Source organism: Nycticebus coucang, chromosome 3, assembly GCF_027406575.1.
Source record: "Nycticebus coucang isolate mNycCou1 chromosome 3, mNycCou1.pri, whole genome shotgun sequence".
Classification (NCBI taxonomy): Eukaryota; Metazoa; Chordata; class Mammalia; order Primates; family Lorisidae; genus Nycticebus; species Nycticebus coucang.
This window is the reverse complement of record NC_069782.1, coordinates 142,691,556-142,711,984: the sequence shown is the minus strand read 5'-3', so window position 1 is coordinate 142,711,984 and position 20,429 is coordinate 142,691,556. Positions and strand designations below refer to the sequence as shown.

At 41.7% G+C, this 20,429-nt stretch overlaps 1 protein-coding gene across 2 annotated transcripts in view; it reads left to right on the top strand.

The window, feature by feature from the left end:
• Positions 1 to 3,785: 3,785 nt before the first annotated feature.
• The window catches only part of NRAP (nebulin related anchoring protein), a 67,789-nt gene continuing 51,145 nt past the window's right edge, over positions 3,786 to 20,429 (top strand). The window contains exons 1-11 of one of the 2 annotated variants that reach the window (XM_053583764.1): positions 3,786 to 4,105; positions 4,440 to 4,534; positions 5,125 to 5,212; positions 10,004 to 10,099; positions 11,716 to 11,820; positions 12,274 to 12,378; positions 13,085 to 13,189; positions 14,003 to 14,110; positions 14,398 to 14,502; positions 17,151 to 17,261; positions 18,236 to 18,352. In XM_053583764.1, the coding sequence (XP_053439739.1) occupies positions 4,034 to 4,105; positions 4,440 to 4,534; positions 5,125 to 5,212; positions 10,004 to 10,099; positions 11,716 to 11,820; positions 12,274 to 12,378; positions 13,085 to 13,189; positions 14,003 to 14,110; positions 14,398 to 14,502; positions 17,151 to 17,261; positions 18,236 to 18,352 (1,107 nt within the window). In that variant the 5' untranslated portion in view covers positions 3,786 to 4,033. The remainder of the gene's footprint in view (positions 4,106 to 4,439; positions 4,535 to 5,124; positions 5,213 to 10,003; positions 10,100 to 11,715; positions 11,821 to 12,273; positions 12,379 to 13,084; positions 13,190 to 14,002; positions 14,111 to 14,397; positions 14,503 to 17,150; positions 17,262 to 18,235; positions 18,353 to 20,429) is intronic. The other variant, XM_053583765.1, reaches the window with a different exon arrangement.

The window sequence follows — 20,429 nt, the reverse complement described above, 5'->3', positions numbered from 1 at the left end:
ACTGTATTACAGTGTGTTAGTGTGTAAGAATCCATAGCTGGCTCAAAGGAGAGGTGGTTTGCAGGGAAACTCTTTTCCCATTCTTTGCTGTGGGCTGGTATTAGAAATTCCAAAATTATTCTTCTGAGGCTGGCTTATCGCCAGGAAATATGGAAGGGAAGAAACCATTGTGACATGTTCCCTCTCTAATCGCCGTACTGACACTGGATTCAAAAGATAATCTCTTCTAAAGTATCTCCTTTCTGTGTCTCTCCAGCTTTGGGCCATGTAATTGTTTTATATTCCTGTCTATATTCACATACTTACAGCATGAACCCCCCATTTCAGAAAAATCTTCCAACTCCCCATATTTGGATGGTTTCCAAAGGCCTGACCTCATGGGTGTTTCTGGGCCAGTCCCTCTGGACCGTCTGTGCAGCCCTCTCCTCTGGTAACCAGGCTGCTTGTCAGCTCCCGATCCCCACCCTACTGGGCTTAGCACCCATGAGGGGTGACATCCTTAATTGCTTCTCTAATACTCTGTAAACTCTAGCTCCTGTTTAGTCACCAGCTGGAGTCTGCCAGGTTGGGGAGAGTGGGCAGGTCAGGGTCCAGGTGGAATCCCTTTCTTCCCTGAAAGGAGGAATTCATGTTGCACCTGTTATCAATTAATTGCTTCCCAACTTAAAATTCACCCTTTTTGTCTGTTCTGTGAAAATTGAAGTGGGCTCTTTAAGTGGCTCTTTTACTGGGGGTCTTTGCCAGTGGCCTGATGTTAAGCTTTGTCAGACATTATGGGATGGAGTGGGTTTTGCTTCTGGGTTCTGGTGTGTGGTGTGCTCCTGCAAAATCAGGCTCCTGCAGAGGAGGTTGAGTGACCATCCTTTAGTGGAATAATTCTGAGGCACACTGTACAATTTCTCAAGGGTCCCCAGCAAGATTGAACCCCAGCTGCCCACAATGGTAACTATCTCAGAATATACCCTCTATTGACGCTTCTCTTCCCTGGCTCATTCTTCTTAAACCTTTACTCCTGCTTCATGGGACCACCTCCCAAATAACCTACCTGCACCCAAGCCCTTGCTTTGGGGGAGAATGTAAATTAAAAAATGTGCAAAACCCCCATGCAATCTCCCCTGAGCAGTGGTGAGAGTGAGGGGTCAGTAGCTGCCCTCTCACTGCATATTCATCATCTCTATAATCTCCAAACCAGTTCATATGTACAGCCCTGGAGGGCCTGGGAAGTGATGCAGAGCTGGGAAGAATTGCCTCATATCCTGGATGACTCAGTCAAGGCACAAAAACCCCTTGATTACTGAGGTAGGGAGGCCACCATCAACTGGATGAAATTTAAAATACATAAATAGGGAGTGCTACATTTAACTTCAAAAAGGAGTCCAGTTGCCCACATGCTGAAAAAGTCACTAATGTACAACCAAAGGCTGTGAGCTTTTTCATGCATAAGAAGCTCCCTATGAGTGAAAACAAAAAAGCCACAGCAACATGGGGCAGTGTTGGCAGAAGCTTTGTGGGATCTGGCTCCAGCTCACTAACCCCACCCTGGGTCCTGGGAGCTCTGCTGATTGGAGATACCTTGGCCTCACCTGTCACAGGCCTGTTTCTACGTGTGCTGGCCGAGCTTTGGTAGTGACAACTAGCTCCATGTGGACTCTGGTCATCTACACATGGGCACAACCAGCAGTGTCTTTGGCTTCTGCTGCCCTTGGTGTTTTCCTGTTGGTGTTGAGGCATGAGATGCTATGGGTCTCCCCAGGTACATACGCATGGAGGAGGGGGGGAGTTAACACCTAATGGAGCAAAACCCATGGCAGACAGGGACCAACAGATAATTCTCCACCCTATTCAGATATTCCTGAGTAGCAGTTGTTAATATGTCCCCTTGGAAGACAAGAGATCAAGTGACCCAATGCACTTTATATCAGGTGGTGGCCGCCTTGAGAACCAATCTTATACTTCCTGCGCTCTCCCCATTTCCTACCTTCTGACACTTGCTTCTGGATTACACTTCTGAGTAAAGCCTTTGCCTTGCGTTCTGTTTTCTGAAAAATTCAGGCTGAGACTGTTGTTGTCTGAACCAATCCCTAAGGCCAAAGAAACCTGGTACGCTCACTGACCCAGGCTTAGACAGACTGATGTATCATTGTCACGAGGGAGGGGACGTATGCAACTCGAGGTGAGGTGAGGACCAACCAAGTGTTGACCAAGGCGATGAAGGGTGTGTTAGTCTTGCCCTAGCAATGAACATTTACTTCCAATTCTTTAAACTGGCCAATTTCTAGTTCTTGGGTTGTTCTTGCTCATAATTTCTGGTATCTAATAAAGCAGAAGTGATGGTGCAAGTCAAATTTAATATTTCATTTTGGGAACCCTTGTTTTCACAAATGTTACAGAGAATTTGTAGCTGCTACAGATTGTAATCACAACCTCAGGCAAAGAAGAAATGTCACATAGCTTTTCCTTTAAATGGAATCTACCTTGATTCTTCAGCACTCTGAATTGGGGAAAAGGTCATTTCCCAGTGATTATTGGGGCTTTCCCCAACTCCCCAGTTAAGAGAAGTCCAGAATAGAGCAAAATGTCTGGGGGACCCTTTGGGTCTTTGTCCTGTGCCAGTTGCTGCTCTCATTTGCTCAGGCTGGTGACAGCCCTGAGGACATTTTAGTGCGGGACACTTTGCTGAGCCTGGCGCCCCTCCTTTGAGCTCCCAAAGGCTGCCTTGTGTCCCAGGGGGAAAAACTCAGATTTCACCCTCTGTTTAGTCTCATGCGAGTTTGAACACTACTCTTGTTCATTTGTACTTGAGAGCTTCTTCCTCTCCCCTGGCTGATTCAACTCAACACAAACCTAGTACCAGCCTCTCTCCTGTCTACCTGCAGACGCCAGCCTGATCTCAGAGCATTTAGGTCAGAGGTCACAAACTGGCCGACTGCTGGCCCAAGACTGCCCATAGCCCATATATTGTTTAATATATAAAACTGGAAATGTCATTGTAGATGCAGATTTCTGCCTTCTCTGGAAAAATCAGAATATTTGGTAATGCTGGACGCTGATTCTTTTATGACAGTGGTCGGCTGGGACTGGTGAGCAGCTGGTTTCTTCAAATGGGTGTGTGATCAGGACTTCGCACCTGGCCTCTGTAAGCATTTTGGTATGAGTACTAAATTTATCTCATTTATTCAATAAATCCTCATTGAGCTCTTTTTAAGTGTCATTTCATCAGCAACTGCAAGCAGCGAGAGGCTTCACAGAACCAGGACCAGAGATTTTGTCTTGAAGTCACCCAATTAAAGCCTGCAAGGCAAGGGAACACTCAGAAGGATCTTCTTGGAACATTCTAGGATAAAATATAGAGGCTAAAACACAGAGTTTTCATTTGTTTTTATTTTTGTATTCCAATAGAAGCTAAACACAAATTAATATTCAGTTTTTAGTTTCATTCTTCTGAACATTTTTAGTAGATAGAGCTAAAATTTAAAAACAGTATTTATCCTTCCAGGGTAGTGAATCAACCCCATTTTATTTCCTATATTTTTGGGAGCTGGCCTTTCTGCTTTAGTCATAGGCTGCCTAGAGCAAGCTTTTTCTAATTTGATTGTCGGATGATGGGGTGGCATCTTCCCTTAGGTTCTTTTCTTGGGTAATGATCACAGCTAGTGTTAAATCACTCCATGCTGCCTGATCATACACCAGGATTTGGTTATCCACATAAACATGATGCTGTTGTGAGTTCATTTTTCTATTTAGAGAAGCGTGTCAGCTAGAAATACCTCCACCTTATTTCCCAGACGCATGCGTGCTGAGTGAGTTGCCAAAATAGCCCCTTGAGTAAGTGGCAGCTTTAAAAACCATCCAACTGCTGACTTCAAATTAGAAGGTCAGCAAAGGGAAGTGGAAGTTGGACTGTGAATGATCAGGGTGCCTGCAGGAGTTTAAGAGTTGTCAGGTTTTTGGAGACTTGAACGACTTGACTGGGGGCTCTCTTTGGATTCCTTGCTTGTTGCCCATCTCTCTCTCCTCCTCTTTGGACTTGAAGATGAATGTGCAGGCTTGCTCTCGGTGTGGGTATGGGGTTTACCCTGCTGAGAAGATCAGCTGTATAGATCAGGTCAGTAGGCATTTCTTGGCCTTTGGGAATAAGAACAAAAACGGGAACTTTACCTTCTCCCATCTCCCTTCTCCCACATGGGGCTTTTACAAACCATAAGAAAAAGATGTCTTCTCCCACCTTTATTTAGTTCTACGCATTTTTATTTCTTCTAGGCTGTTTTGAAAAAAAAAATACACTTATTTAACTGTGTGTTGTTATAGCTGTATGCGCTTTTTAATTTTTTAAATCACCATTTTATCCCTAAGGCTCAATTTTTTAACCCTAAAATATATAAGAATCTCGAGTCTAGGGAAAAAAGGTAATTATTACATCTTTTCTATATGATTTCTAGATATGGCACAAAGCATGTTTTCACTGTGAAGTTTGCAAGATGATGCTGTCTGTTAATAACTTTGTGAGTCACCAGAAAAAGCCATACTGCCACGCGTAAGTGTCAGACGCTCCTCCCTGCCACCTCTTGAGTTTTGTTTGTTTTTCAACAAGTGCCCAATTAAAGGTTCACATCAGAGACTCCAGGGTTAAAGCCGAGAAATGTCTTCCCCAAAGTGTTTACTTACATCGGATCCTTGAAGAGAACGAAGGTGGGATTTTATGCAATGGGCAGAAACTTTCAAATTTCTTCTAAGTAAAAGATCAAAGTTTTGCACTATCACCTCATGTCAAATTATTAAATATTGTGCAGAAAACCATAATTGCCCTGGATATGCCTGTAGAGCTTTAAAGTGTTTTAAATAACTTCAGAATCCTTTTCTACTTTTTTTCAGAAAGTTTTCTAATGATCCTTTCCAGTTAAATTTGGACTTTAAGTTATAGATGTTGAATTTATTTGGTTTACCTTTTATTTTTGTTCTGTAAGACTCATTGCCTGGAAAATCATGAACTATAAAGTTCGTGATTAACTATGAATTAGTAAGTTTTATATTTATTGAATTTTACCAATGACTGTACCTTTAAGAATAGTCAGTCATCGTGGATAAAGTGTATTTCTAATTTTGATTTATATCTGTTTTTTGTAGCCATAATCCTAAGAACAACACTTTTACCAGTGTCTATCATACTCCATTAAATCTAAATGTGAGGAAGTCTCCAGAGGCCTTGAGTGAGGTAGGTTACTTAATTTTGCATGTTGGGGTTGGTGGGGGATGAAGAGAGGTTGGTGAAGGGGTAGAAACACATGGTTAGAAGTGATAAGTTCTATGGTTCCATCACAGACTAGGATGACCATGGTTAACAACAACATCTTGTATATTTCAAAATAGCTAGAAGGACTTGTAGTGTTCCCAACACATAGAAATGATAAACATTCAAGACAATTGGATACCCCAAATACCCTGACTTGATCGTTACACATTCTATGCTGCACATTCTCCATAAATATGTACGAGTATTATATATCAATTTTTAAAAATAGAAAATCCCTTTGCGTCGGCACCTGTTAGGTTTTTAATGTCTCTGTCTGTATGTGAACCTGCCCATTTCCACCACAAGTCTTTGTCTTATAGGAAGTCTTTGTCTTCCCATAAGATTTAGGGGCTAATATGCAGGATAATCTATGTTGCATATTTGAGCTCCTTGATTCCAGGGTCATCTTGGTGTCTGGCTAGTTCTTCACCCATGGATGACAATTTATAGAGTGGGCCCTAAAAGCACTAGGTATTTAATATATAAAATATGGTTTACATAATTGCAAAACATTACAAGTCTTTTCTTCCCTCACAATGCTTTGGTACATAAAATTTTCACCCATGGATGACAATTTATAGAGTGGGCCCTAAATGCACTAGGTATTTAATATATAAAATATGGTTTACATAATTACAAAACATTACAAGTCTTTTCTTCCCTCACAATGCTTTGGTACATAAAATTTTCACCCATGGATGACAACTTATAGAGTGGGCCCTAAATGCACTAGGTATTTAATATATAAAATATGGTTTACATAATTGCAAAACATTACAAGTCTTTTCTTCCCTCACAATGCTTTGGTACATAAAATTTTAAAATTTCTAATTCTGCACTCTGAAATCTCTCTGAATTCAGTAGTTGCTTAAAATCATTAGCAGCCTTTCTTTCCTCTTTCCCCTTAGGATGTAGACAGGTCAAAGATATTTTGATTCAGAAAAGATATTTGGTTTGAGAGGCAGATTTGGGATGGGAAGGTAGACAAGAAGTCCACATTGATAAACCTAACCTCTTGAAAGATGAATAATGTTTTGTCAAATAACCAGCTATTGATGGGACTGTCACTCCAACTAAAATGATGAATCATTGCCCTTCCCTTACTCATGCCCACAAGGAGTTGCTCTGTGGGATGAAGTTTAGTGGCTTTCTAAAATTAGAAAATTGCTCATGAAGTGAAAGGCTCTCTAGTAATCTCCCCTTGCCCAAGATCTCCTTCCCAGTGTTTCCTCACTGAGTACTGACTCTCTTGCCTCCCCAGGCCTGCCTCCCACTCAAGGATGTAAGTGTTAGATAGAGCCAGGCCTGGCTGTGCGGCTTTCTACAAATCCACATAATAAAATATCTTATTACACTAAGAGCTTTGCACTAATTGTGGGTTTATTATTATTGTTATTTAACAGGCTTATATAGCTTTTACTGCAGAAGTGCTTAATTCATTTAATGCACGTGAAGTAGATATTATTATTATTCCATTTTATTGGTGAGGAGACAAAAGCTTGGAGAGTTGCACATATTAACACATTGATTCCTAAGGATTCACAAGGAATTAAGAATCCCTTAAGAATTCAAAATTGTAAATTGTGAATTACTGAGAAAGCTAATTCTTTTAGAATTTTATTTTCATCTTTTGATGTCTGAGGCCAGCTCTGTGAAATTACAATAAATACTGAATTTCGATCTTACTTACTGAGAGTGCCCAACAGTCCACTAAGTTTTTTATATTCTTTCATGTATTATTCTTCATAAGAGCCTTCTGTGATATGACATTACAGTTGGGGAAACTGAGGCTCAGAAAGATGAAGTACCCTGCCTGGTTTCACCCAACTAGTTGGGCACAAATCCAGTTTGTTTTTTTTCTTACTTTAGAACCTGTATTATCAGCTCCCTTTCATATATATCTAGAAGGTGGCAAACTCCCCAGAGGAAAAGGAGCACTTATTCAATATCCAGGTGTTTTTGCAGTTGTATAGCCAGAATCTGGTGAACAAAACCCACGCAACGTACTTAGGCATCTTCATGTTACCCTCTCTACAGAGAGATTCTACCCTAGGCCACACAGCCAGCCTCTCTCTACCTTAGAATCATGCAACAGGTCACACAATACTTACCTGTCTTTGACATAGTAATGAACTCACTTTCTTTTAACGTCGTATGACAGACCCAGCCTGGAGCAAGGCTAGGATTATCGCTGGCTCTATTTAAAGCCACAGACAGTGGTGTGAGCTTCCCAGGAGGCCTGTGTGTGTGTATGTGTTTGTATCCATGTGACAATGTGCATATGTGTATGTGTACACAAGTGTGCCTGTGTGGAATGTATGTGCATGTGTTTATAGGTGTGATTATGTGTGCATGTGCATACATGTGTGTGCATGTGTATGTATATGTCCATGTGCATAGTGTACATGTATATAGTGTATATGTGCGTGTGTGTATGTGTATGCGTGTGATATATGTATATGTGTATATGATGTGTGTACATATATGAGCATGTATGTGTGTGTAGTGTGTGTGTATGTGTGTGTACAAGTATATGTGTATCTGGTGCCTGTGTATATACATGTATATGATGTGTGTTTATGTGTATATGGTGTGTGTACGCGTATGTGTACCAAAAAGCTAACTCCTGAGATCATTCTCCTTTCCCACCAGGGAAAAATAGATAAGATCTCCCTAGGCCCCAGGTCTCACATCCGCCCTAGGGTGTGTGACGGATTATCTTTGTATTCTCATGCATCTCTGAAAGATTTAGCCAAATAAATAAAGTACAAATTCATTCTGCATGTGCTAAAATAAAAAACAAAACAAAAGAGGGATTTTTTCAGTGAAGGTGAGGAAGGAGAAAGGTAGGGTAATAATTTTGAATTGGCATTGGAAGCAGATCTACAGCTTTCTGTTTCCTAAATGTCACTCTTTGAAAAATAAACAAATATTTACAAAGACAGAATCTCCTGTTTGGTTGGTGCGAGTGGAATTTTTGGTAGAACTAAATGCCCAGGTTCTCTTCTATTCAGAGAAGGCACATTATCCCTTAGTGCTCCCTTACCTGACTAGGAGCGTTTGTGACTTGTTTTGCTCTGTGTATTTCCTCAGTGTGATTATGAATGCCGTGAAAGGTCTCTAGGGGAGAAAAACCCTCCCCGGGGGTGGCTTTGTCTTGGGGGAGGAGGATAGCAAATACATCCATTTGGAAGGGAGATGGAGTGTCTATTTCGGTCACGTGTTTCTGATTCCTTAAGTATGTGGTTCTCAAGGAGGATAGTTTTAACCCCCAGGAGACATTTGTCTGGGGACATGCTGATTGTCACAGTGGGGTGGGGCATGTACCATTCTATCTGGTGGGCAGAGCCCAGGAATGCTGTTAAGATGCTCAAGCTGGTCCCCTGCAACAAATCATTAATGGCCCACGATATTAGTGTTGCTATTCGTAGGCAAGAATCCCTGACTTAATTCTGTACAGTGTTCACAATAGTCTCTTCAAATACACGGGGAAAAAGCTTGTAAAAATCTCTCAACTTGTATATTTAAAAACACACACATGGGAGCTGTATTATATACCATTAAGCAGCAGCAAACCCAGAAAGTCAGTGACAGAAAGTGCCTTTGTTAGGAAACTAGAATTCCTTGGGTTTAAAGTTTCCTCTGAACTTGTTTCCTCATTATCTATAAAATTGAGGATTTAAACTTCAGCTAGTAAAAATTTCAGATTTCTAGGCCTCATTTAAGATCTAATAATTATATCTTGATTTGGGTCTGAGACCTTTTTTCCTTCTATGGTTAATGCTTTTTACGTTCTCTTTAAGAAATCTTTGCCTATCCCAAGGTTGGGAAGATGTTGAGATGTCAGTCTTCCCAAATTGGTCTATACATTCAGTGCAGTCCCAGTCAAAATCCTGGTGCTTTTTTGTAGAAATTGACAGACTGATTCTAAAATGGATAGGAAAACACAAAGGTTCTAGAACAGTCAAGAAAACTTGAAGAACAAAACTGAAGGAGGCAGGTTACCAGACTTCAAGACTTATAAAAGCAGGAGTAATTAACTCTGCATAGAGTTGGCACAAGAATAGACCAGCAGACCAAGGGATTTCAATAAAGGTCTGGAAATAGAGCTGCGCTTATATGGTCACTTGAATCATGACAAAGACACTGCTGCAATTCAATGCAGCAAGAATGATGTTCCAATAAATGGTCCTGGAGTGATTGGGTACTTATACAGAAGAAAATGAACCTTGACCCCTATCTCACCATCTATACTCAAAAATTAACTCAAGGCATATTATAAATCAAGGTAAAATTGTAAAGCACTGGACAATACTTCTGTGAAATCAGGGAGCCAGCATTTTAACAAGCTCCCTGGGTGATAGTTACAGACAAAAGTTAAGACCCTGCTGCTCTAATGTCCAGTGTTTTCTGGGATTCCTCTCACCTGAATACTTTGTGCTGTGTGATAAGCTCATAGGGACTTTATTTCGGTCTTTTTAATTGTACTGCTCAATAGAGCTTTGCACACAGCAGGTGCTGTATATGTGCTACCCGGCTGGTGGTGCAGATGAAACCACAGTGAGACTGATGGCACAGCATGTATCGTCGCGCAGTTCAGATGTTTTACAGTTGAGATTTAGGACAGTCCCACAATTTCAGCTAGGCATTATTTGTTTATTTTTCCTTCTCTTTTCTGATGGAAATATCACTGACAACATCTTTACTGTACAGATCCATGACCAAGAAAATGGTGAACGTTTTCAATCTGTTTTTCACTGGGACATGAAATCTAAGGATGCACCTAACAGGCAACCACTTGTGAATGAGGTAAGGTAAGGGTGATAGATGACACACATGTGCAAATGAAGTGTGTTATTACTATTATTATCTGTACGGAAAATCAGTCAGGTCTTCTTATATCCAGTTTGTAATTCTGGCTATCTAGGGAAGACCTCCATCCACGCGTCCTACGATCCCCTCAACTCCATCTGCTCTAGCCCAAGTTCATTGTCTTCTCCCTTCCAACCACTATATCTTGAGGATGTTTTCACATTAGCATCCTTTTAAGCTGTCGTGGATGGGTGTATCATGGGTGCATCATTAAGAATGAATGTCCAGTACCGTGCTATCCGTATTAATAGACAAGATTATTTCCTATTTTTTTCTTATTATGAAGTTGCAGTGAACACCCTTGTTCAAGATCTCTTTTGGATACAAATAAGTGTTTATCTAGAATAGATAATGAAAATGGGGTTGTTAGGTCAAAGGGTACCTGCCTTTTTAATTTTAAAGAAGATCATCAAATTGCTTTCTGAAATACCTGTAGAGTTTATACCTTCAAAGGCAGAGTATGAGAATACCTGTTCTCCCACACTCTCACCAGCACTTGGGATTACCAGAAAAATATTTTGATAATCTCTATCTTGTTGTTTTAATTTAGATGTCTGTGATTGTGAGTGTGGTTGAACATATTTTCACACATGAGTTATCTGGCTTCCCAGATCTCCAAAGGCTGGCTCTACCCATGCTGTCCAGCTTGCCCCCCTTGTCCAAGCCCACCTGGCTCCCCATCACTTTCCCTGAAGTCCAGCCAAACCCAGCTCCTCATGGTCCTTCAACCAAACACATCATTACCTTCATACATTTATTTACAGCATCCCACAGTCTGGAATTTCTTCAATAACTAGGTACCACATCTGTTACGTTACAGGCTTTCAGGGTATATCAGTGAGCAAAACATGAGATCCGTGCCTTCATGGAGAGGACCTTCTAGAGCAGAAGCCCTTTTTCTCCCTTGGCCTTTGCTGACTGACCTCAGCCCTAGAGGTCCAGCTCAAATTCCACCTTCCTGCCCCAAAGGGGGCCCATCTGATACAGACTGCTTTTTAAAAACTCTAGTAGTATTCATTATCTGTACACTATATTTAGAACAACAATATGAAGGTTGTTCAATTGTTTTTTGTCTTGTTTATTAGTTTTATCTCACAAGGTGGGTCACAAGGAAGGTCATTAAAGGAGGGACTCTGATTTCCTTTTCTTTTCTTTCTCCACAGTCAGTTTTCAGGCACATAATGGGTAGAGGGTAATAAAGCTTGTCTGAATAAGGCTGATTCATCTCAGATTTCTTGTCTGCAGTGATTTCCTCCTGCCCAATCTCGGTGGAATGATGAGCAATCAAGTGTTCAGTTAGTTACATGTCTGTGTAGGAATATTTATATGACATAGCAAATCTCAGAGAGTTCAGTCATTTAGGATATTAGATCATTTTGTAGGCTGCAAAAGATAAGCATTTTAATTAGCTGAATATACCAATAGGAGTTTATGGTTTTTAGGGGATATCTTATTTTGACAATGTATGTGAATGTTGCTGGGTTGGTAGGGGGATCTTGCCAACCAAATACATTCGGTGTGTGTTTGTATGTATTTGCGTGCTTCCTTCGTAGACCGACTATTGGACTGAATATGGGGAAGGGAATGCTTGGTGCCCGGGAGCTCTGCCAGACCCTGAAATCGTAAGGATGGTTGAAGCTCGAAAGTCTCTTGGCGAGGTAAGGGCCCTAGAAATTACTTCATTGATGAGTTAACAATTACTTTGAATGTTTTTTTTTTTTTTAAGGTTGTGGTAGACAGAATAATGCTCCACTACCCCCAGAGATTTTCACGTCCTGGTCCCTGGAACCAGGAGAGCGAGAATCAGAGAGAAGGTGGTGACAAGCAGATGGTACCAGCCATGCAGGGCAAGAGCCAAAGAACGTGGGGGCTTCTAAAAGCTGGAATATGAATTTTTTCTAGAAATATGAATTTTTTGGTATTATTGGTGTTATTCAAATCCCTGGGTGAATTCCATTTTCAAATTTATTCCAGGTGACTGAAATATTTTCCAACTAGCTTCTGAATCCAGTTTCCTTGGCTTTATTGGAGTTCTCACCAATAAAGTTTATCTGTTAGTTCTCACCCAGTATCATATTAGTCCTCATGCTAACGTTGGTTCTGCCCAGCAGGAGTACACAGAAGACGGTGAGCAACTGAGGGGCAAAGGAAGCTTTCCAGCCATGATCACACCTGCCTATCAAAGAGCCAAGAAAGCCAACCAGCTTGCCAGCCAGGTGAGGGTCTTCATGGGTGGCCACCACAATTCAGCTAATTTTTGTTATCAATGAACCCTGTGATTCTGGAAAAAGACAGTAAGAAAGTGCTTTGAGGCAGTAGGTGCCATTAGTGTTGCCTTGTAGAGAAAACTGTGTTCTTGCCTTCCCTTATCAGTTACCCTGCATGTGTTGATCGGGCCACATTTATAAAATGGAGAGAAGACCACGCAGCTCACCCTAAGGCTGGACCAAACGATTTCTTGAGATTGACTTAGCATTAAGGATCTTTAACTGGATGTCAGATCCTCCTGGAGAGTAGCATAGGTTATTGGGTAAAAGCTCAGATTTTTGGAGCCAGAATGCCAAGATACGATCCTGTCTCTGTCACTTAGTAGTTGTGTGACCATGGAACAATTACTTATGTCCTCCTTGGCTTCCCATTTGTAAGGTGGGGAAAACATTAGTCCTGCCAAATGTGACCGTTATGGAGATTAAGGGAGTTAATATTTGTTCAAGTGTGGCGGTGCCTGGCAGTCTCTTAGACTTAGCACATTAGCATAAATGTTTTTTGAGGAGGACCCCATGAAGCAAGCTGTAGAAGATTTGCCATGGTTCGTGTTGAGCACAGCCAGCTGGCACAGCTTCCAGAGAGCCTCGAGGAGAGGCCCTCATGGAGAGGCTGTGGGGTGGGTGCGCCCTTAACCCTGCGCTGTCTCCCCATCAGGTGGAGTACAAGAGAGGGCACGAGGAGCGCATCTCCAGGTTCACCACGGTGGCAGATACCCCTGAGCTGCTACGGGCCAAGGCAGGGGGACAGCTTCAAAGTGATGTAAGAAATGAATCTGTGGTTTTCCTTTAAGATTCCTCATTCTTCCTGGAGAAGTGGGATGGAAGAATGTAGGAGGCATCCCAGTACTGAGTGGGATGAACTTTCTAAGGTCAAGGATGGTCAAGTCCAGTAAGTCAGCCAGCACAGACCTTGTGAAAACTCTGCTCAAGAGAGGAAACTTTAGTTCAGATTAGTACCAAACTCAATGTTTCTGGTTAATCTGAAAGACATCTCTCTTACCACCACAAGTTAGAGAGCATAATTCCTAAAGAAGTTTTATTACTTGCCTTTTCATAGTCCAAATGTTCCACAGCCTAATAAGACCAAGAATTTAGTGTCATGAATGGAAGGCTGAAGCATAAATCCAGCTTCACCCTAATAAGTGGCTTCCGCTTGCTTCAGCCTAGATCTGGGGTTGAGAAGCTTCTTTTGTTTCTCAGACTTAACTGGCAGCTCTTCAAGGACAGGAGATTTATTCCTCTGCCCAGGCCTACTGCCCGGCCCACACCAGGGGCTGAACAAGTTTGTGTTGAGTTTCACACTGAAGGTCTCCATGTGCCAGGCCCTGTTCTGGACATTGAGAATATAAAGATGTGGAAGATGCACATGGTCCATCAAGCTGTCAGCTAATTACATGCCCTAAGAACTGTCTCACCATTTAATCAAGAGAATTTAATTAGGGCTTTTAAAGGTCCCACTTCAGGAGATACACAGGACGTCATGGGAGCCCCTAGCAGGGCACCTCACTAACATTGTCTAGTAGATAGTGAAATTGGGGCACATGATTCACCTTTTTTTTTTTTCATTTTCCAGGTGAGATACACAGAGGACTATGAACAACACAGAGGAAAGGGAAGTTTCCCTGCTATGATCACACCTGCTTATCAGATAGCCAAAAGGGCCAATGAGCTGGCAAGTGACGTAAGTGTCCATAATGATGTCACATTAGGGAGGAAGAGGGACGTTAACCTGGGTCTGGGGAAAGAAACTTCCTGTCTATTTTTGCATTTACCCTGGAGCCAGGAAAGAGCTTTGCTTCATAGTTTTCAATCATTTTCACCATGCCAGCAATCTGACACTTTTGTGGCTAAGACATACTTCTTAGCCCCAAGCAGGAAAGAACATTACACAAGACCTTGACTTTTACTCTCCTGGCTCTTGTGCATGGGAGGCTAAATTCACTGGCTTTGTCCTTTCTCTTCAAACAGGTGAGGTACCATCAACAATATCAAAGAGAAATGAAGGGAATGGCTGGTTCAGCCACTGGTGCTGAGGGCGTGCTGACAAGGGAATGCGTAGACCAGTATGGCCAGGTATGTAAAAAAATGACCTCCTGGTAGACTGTCCTTTTCCCTGGTCAGTTCTTAGTTTGACTAAGGCTGTGACACAGCTGTCACTATTTAATTAGAAGTGGGACTAAGATTTATCTTTGCCCTATTTATGAAAGGTGGATTTTCCAAGCTAGAAAGTAGTGGACAAACAGTAACAGAGGGCTGAACTTGACTGACTTAGGAAAACAGATTGAAGTACGTTTCTGTTCATTTCTTTGTTTTAAAATAAAGGACCTATACCAATTTGGTGGCTTGGCTAGGTATAAAGCATTCTCATCTATCCACTGAAGAACCACCTCAAGGTCTAAGACTGGCTGTGTTTAACTGGTCACAGCATAAGTATGAACGGTTCAAAATGTACATCTTGAAAAGTATTGAGCATTTTACTGAGAAACAGGGTGAATTTTCTTAGAAAGTTCCTAGATAAAGCACCATGCCAGAGAATGCAAACTCTTTTCCCAATTCCACTCTTCAAATGAACTTTATCTTCACAGGGAGTAGAAAGGTCAAGATTATGATTATGAGCTCATTTTTATGTGCTCAGATCCCTATGTATTTTCTTTCCTTAGCTACATATCATAGGGGAGAAAGGAGGCATTATTTGTTCACAGTTGCAAGTAAGAATATTGGAAGAAGTGTGTCTACTGAAAAGCACATTCAATGAGTTTAAGTGCACATTCAATGAGTTTAAGTGACTTTTTTTTTTCCTGTAACTGGACAGTTGTTTGAATTATTTGGCTGCAAGTAGCCTATCTACAGTACATATGACTTATACAAGGAAGCAGGTAGAATTAATTTCTCTTCTGTAGAAAAACAAGTTGCCATAATTGGGTAAATTTTCATCTGAGTCTTAAGATGTAGGTAAGGGTAGGCTATGACCTCTTGGCAAATGTCTGCCTGAGCACAAATGCTTGGTTTTGAATTAAAAAGGCCATTTTTATCAAATAGTCTAAGTTAATGAAATGGTTTCTTGGTGCTTTAAAGTCCGTGATAATGTGTTTTTACAGACTTCATGTTTTAAATATGTTGTTTAGAAGGCTCAGGACAACTTGTAAAAATCAGGTTTATTAAAAAAATATATTTGGCGAAGAATAGTTTGTTCTCCACTTGGGTAGTCCTAGCTACCATGAGGCCACATACACACGTGTCATTTTGTACGTGCACCTAGACATGGGTTTACACACAGACGAAATGTAACTTCATGGTGTCACAGATGGTCCTTGATGATTAGGATGCTTTGATGGAAGTTTTCAGTCCTGATAATAACAAATACAAGAATCAGAGTGGGAGTTGTTCCGTAGCCCTGGAAGCAGCTGTTGTGAGGACCCAGCAAGTGTGGCATTTCACTGTGCGATTTAGTGTGCCTTGCCAGGCCATGAGGAGGAGGAGTGAGGGAGAAGCAGGCAGGCAGATAAACTATAAATATCTGCCATGCCTTAAATGCCAGGCAATTTGTTCTTCTTTTTAATCAGTAACTAGACTCATTAAAAAGGCTATGCCTTGTAATCAATAGGATTAAGCGTCTTACAAAAAGACTCACACATATGACATATAGACCTAGGTACATATAGATACAGTGCAGGGGTTAAAATAAAGCTATAAACCTTAAACTAGAGCAGGATGACAAAACCATAGAGTACATTACTAAAGAATGTGAGAGCAGGAATTCTGGTATACAAGGAAGGAGGAGAACCGAGGCTAAGCAGTTTTAACTACTGCACCAAAGGGAGCCTGGACGTTCTGATTTGGCCCAAATGTGTCCTGAGCCCAAACGTGGTGCTGGAGACAGGCGGGCCCTGCTGTGGAGGAGGCCGTGGGGAGATGGCAATGTGAGCCCCAGGGACACAATATGGGCTGCTCCAGATTTGTGACCAAAATGCAGATGAGGGAGGGGCTGATTCTGCCTGGGACAGGTCCCGGGGTGAGGGAGGCCTTGGGGACCTCCCCAAGGAGAAGGTCCCATCTAAGTGGGTTTTGAAGTACATCTGTCGCCTGGGGAGGGTCACCCCAGTCATGTGCTTATGGGTTTGTGAAAGAGAAGTTTTCCTTTTGTGGGAGTGGGTTGGTGGCTTGGAGAAGAGAAAAGGAAATGTAAGACTAAGATTAGAATCCTTAGTCTGCAATGCACATTTTGTCCCCCTTCAGTTAATCTTATAGCAATTTGTAGGTTATCCTCCCAAATGACAAAAATTTTATTGTAATGCTCCTTTTCTGGTTATGTGATGTGGGAGAAGACAGCATTTGGGGATGTCCAGGCTTCCCTCTACATGGGGATACAGAGGGGTGCTTTGACCAGAATCTGCCCCTCAGCCTGAGTGAGGTAGGGCTGGAGACCACCAACCAAAAGGTCTTCCCTGGTGTCACTTAAGAAGTGAATATTCCAAACACATTTGCTTGGGAGAGGGATGAGGTATCTTGATTTATCCAGTGGAAATGATGATGATCATGGTGACAGTTACCATTTATTTAGTGCTGACTGCTGGTCTGCCATCCTGACCACCACGTGGACATCACTGAGTGTCCAGTGTGGATGGGCCACTGTAGGAACGGACTCCAGGAGTGTTCACTGCTAATCACCACCCATCCAGGGAGTGGGCTTTGCTGATTAAAGGTTTCAACTGACCCCCCAGGGTTACTCAGAGGAGTATGAGGAACAGCCACACCGAGGGAAGGGCAGCTTCCCGGCCATGATCACCCCAGCTTACCAGAACGCCAAGAAGGCCAACGAACTCGCTAGTGATGTAAGTGCCACGGAGGCATGACCCGCAGAGCCACTGGGCAGAGGAGCAGTGAGCTGCAAAGGCTGTGCTTACTGACACCTACACACAGATACATTCATGAGAGCTGAGCCGAAGTGGAATGTTAGCCCAGCCCTCAATCCCCATCCAGATTTCTGATGTCTGCTTTGGTCACAATCATCTACTTCCAGATGTGGACAAACAGCGTAACTCACTTGGGCCCATTTAAAGCTTATGCAGATGCTGGTCCAGATGGATAAATTGGGATTAGGAGAATCTTCACCAAAGGGCCCATTTAGAATTGAGCATTTTAAGGGACAAGTGTGTTAAAACAAGTCCTGTGACTGTCAAAGTGGGTGTAACCTAGCGATGAAATGATTTTTGTTTGCAGAATGTTAGCCAACTGGCAGTCCTTGAAAGATAGGCTATAATTAAACTTGGCAAAGTGACTTGCTCACTGCAGCTATTAACATGCCAACTTGATCTTGGTGCCTGTCAGAACCTAGCATTAAAATTCATCCCCTTTACATTTTCCTTCCCTTCTCTTTCCTTTCCCCTCTTTTCTCCCCTTTCTTTCCTTTCCTTTACCAAGTGACTGTTTGATTATTAACAATTTACCAAAGGTTATCACCACTTTTGCCCAGAGAGAGGAAGTCAAAGGACATTACTCTGCTCCTCATTGTAAGGATATATGATGTTGATAACCGTGGGCAGAATGGGTTTGGAATTATAACTTTTGCTATGATCATTTTCAAACTGTTTTTTCATGCTGAAGTAGAATATGAAGTGTAAAAGTATGAAAAGGACCAGTAAAATTAAAAATATATATATTTAATGGAGAAAGAAGCCCGCATGAATTTTTCCCGTCAGAAAATTGTATTAAGTAAATGTTGACATTAAATCCAGGATAACTTCGGAGTAATTTCTCTCACAGAGCGTGGAAACAACTTCAGACTCTGTGTGTGTGTTTCTTTCAGATAAAATACAGGCAGGACTTCAATAAGATGAAAGGCGCTGCACATTATCATTCCCTTCCAGCCCAAGACAACTTGGTTCTCAAACGGGCTCAGAGTGTAAACAAGCTCGTGAGCGAGGTAGGTGTGCAGGCCAGTCACCCCAGGGCCTCATCCGTCTCCTGCTGAAGGTGGTTGGGGTGACCCCATCATCAAGAGCTTGGGTGAAGACTGGAACGCCACATATACTATTCATTGGTGGCCAGTTTCTAAAAAACAAGAATGCAAAGAAATGCAATTTGCAAGACAGACGAGAATCAAACCAATGAACTATTTCTCTGGTGGTTCAAACCTTTCTCCCCAAATCTTCTCAGGGCTATAGATATTCACAAGTGCCAGGCAACGTATTTCTAATTGGCAGGAAGAATGCTGGATGATCCAACTTTTTAAACAGTATGTTGTTATTCTAGAGTGGAAATCAAACGTCAGAGAGAGTATTTCGAACGCGGAGGCTCTCTCGTTCCCTCAGTACTGCAGTCAGAGTTCTGAGAAGCTGTGTAGCGTGTGAATTCCCCTTCCTCACAGAGTAAACTGGCAGCCAGAGGGGTGTGTTTTGTTTGGCTTACCAGTGTTTAAGATTTCTTGATTGTGAGGACGGTTTTGGCAAGGAAATACCCCCCCGCCCAGTAATCCCCACAAACCCTGCTGTGCCTTAGTCTCTGCTTGGCATCTTCTCTTATTTGCGTTTCCTATATGGGCTCTGAAGGCATTTGAGTGGGAAGCCTCTGTCAATGAGAGCTGTTATGACTATTAAAAGTACTCACATAACAAGGGGTCTGCCATTCAGAAACATACATGCAAATACCCCAAACTATTTTTCTTTTCTAATCTCTCAAAGCCAGTTCTTTACCCCAAAGGGTAATCTGTGGCCCTCTAACTTTGGACAGCTCAGAATCACTAGGTGTGATATTTCCTGAGCCTCATCAGGAACCTCAGATACTTTGCCATACAGATGGATGCTGAGGACTTACAATACACAGTTTAAACAGATGTTCCACATGATTCTGATGCTCTAGACCAGATGTCAGCAAACCACAGTTTGAGTGCCAACTCTGGCCCCCCAGTCTATTTTTGTATATAAAGTTTTATTAGAACGCAGCTACATCATATTGGTTTACATATTGTCTATGGCTGTGTTGGCGCTACAGGGGCACAACTGAGTAGTTGACATAAAGATGGTGTGATGCAAAAGCCTAAAATATCTACTATCTTGTCATTTATAGTAAAAGTTTGCAAACCCTTGCTCTTGCCCATAGAACATGCCATTTTTAGGCCATCACTTTATCAATGGCCTGGAAAAGTAAAGTATCTTTTTCTCTTTCATAGGGACTTTTAGGGACAGAACTGGAACCAGATCACTAGTTGTGCAGTTCTACCTTCCACCCAGAAATAATGCTGTTAACATTTTGACTTTTTTCTATGTGAATATACTATAACCCAATAGATGACTTAAAAAACATATTTATAGCTACATGTATGGTTTTGTATACTTTTAGACCTTTGTATCATATTGTGAGCACTATAATGCCTCCTGCATACTTTAAAAGGCATATCCCACTATACAGTTTTACAAGAGATGATAACAAATTAAGTTGTATTTCCTTTGGTGAGAGGTCACATGGTAACCTTTAATTTCTTTTTGCCCTTACCTTTAGCCAGTAAGACAAGTCAGCAATACATCTATAAATGGTAATTGGCCTTAGCTGCCTTCTGTAATTACCCGGGACCACTTGGAGTCTGTTTCATAACTATAACCTCACACCTCATATGACACAGCGCTCAGGAGAGCTCAAATAACCAACTCATTTTAAATTAGAAGATGCTGTGCCTCTGAATGGTCTCGTGTGTTATAGTCCTTTATAAAGTAGCTTTCTTTGTTGAATTTTATTGAGGTAGACATATATAGATGTGCACATATCTTAAGTATACCAAGTGAAGGATTTCCACAGCTGGACACATCTATGTAACTATCACTTAGACCAAGAACAGAACATGACCAGAAGTCCGAACACCTCTTCACAATTCCCCTTTAAGAGTAGCCACCTGATTTTTAAAACCAGTTTTGCCACTTTGACCTGTATTAAATCTTGCAATATTTGTCCTTAAAGGAGGATAGGTGCTTTTACTTTTCAGAACGAAACTGATTATTTACTTACTT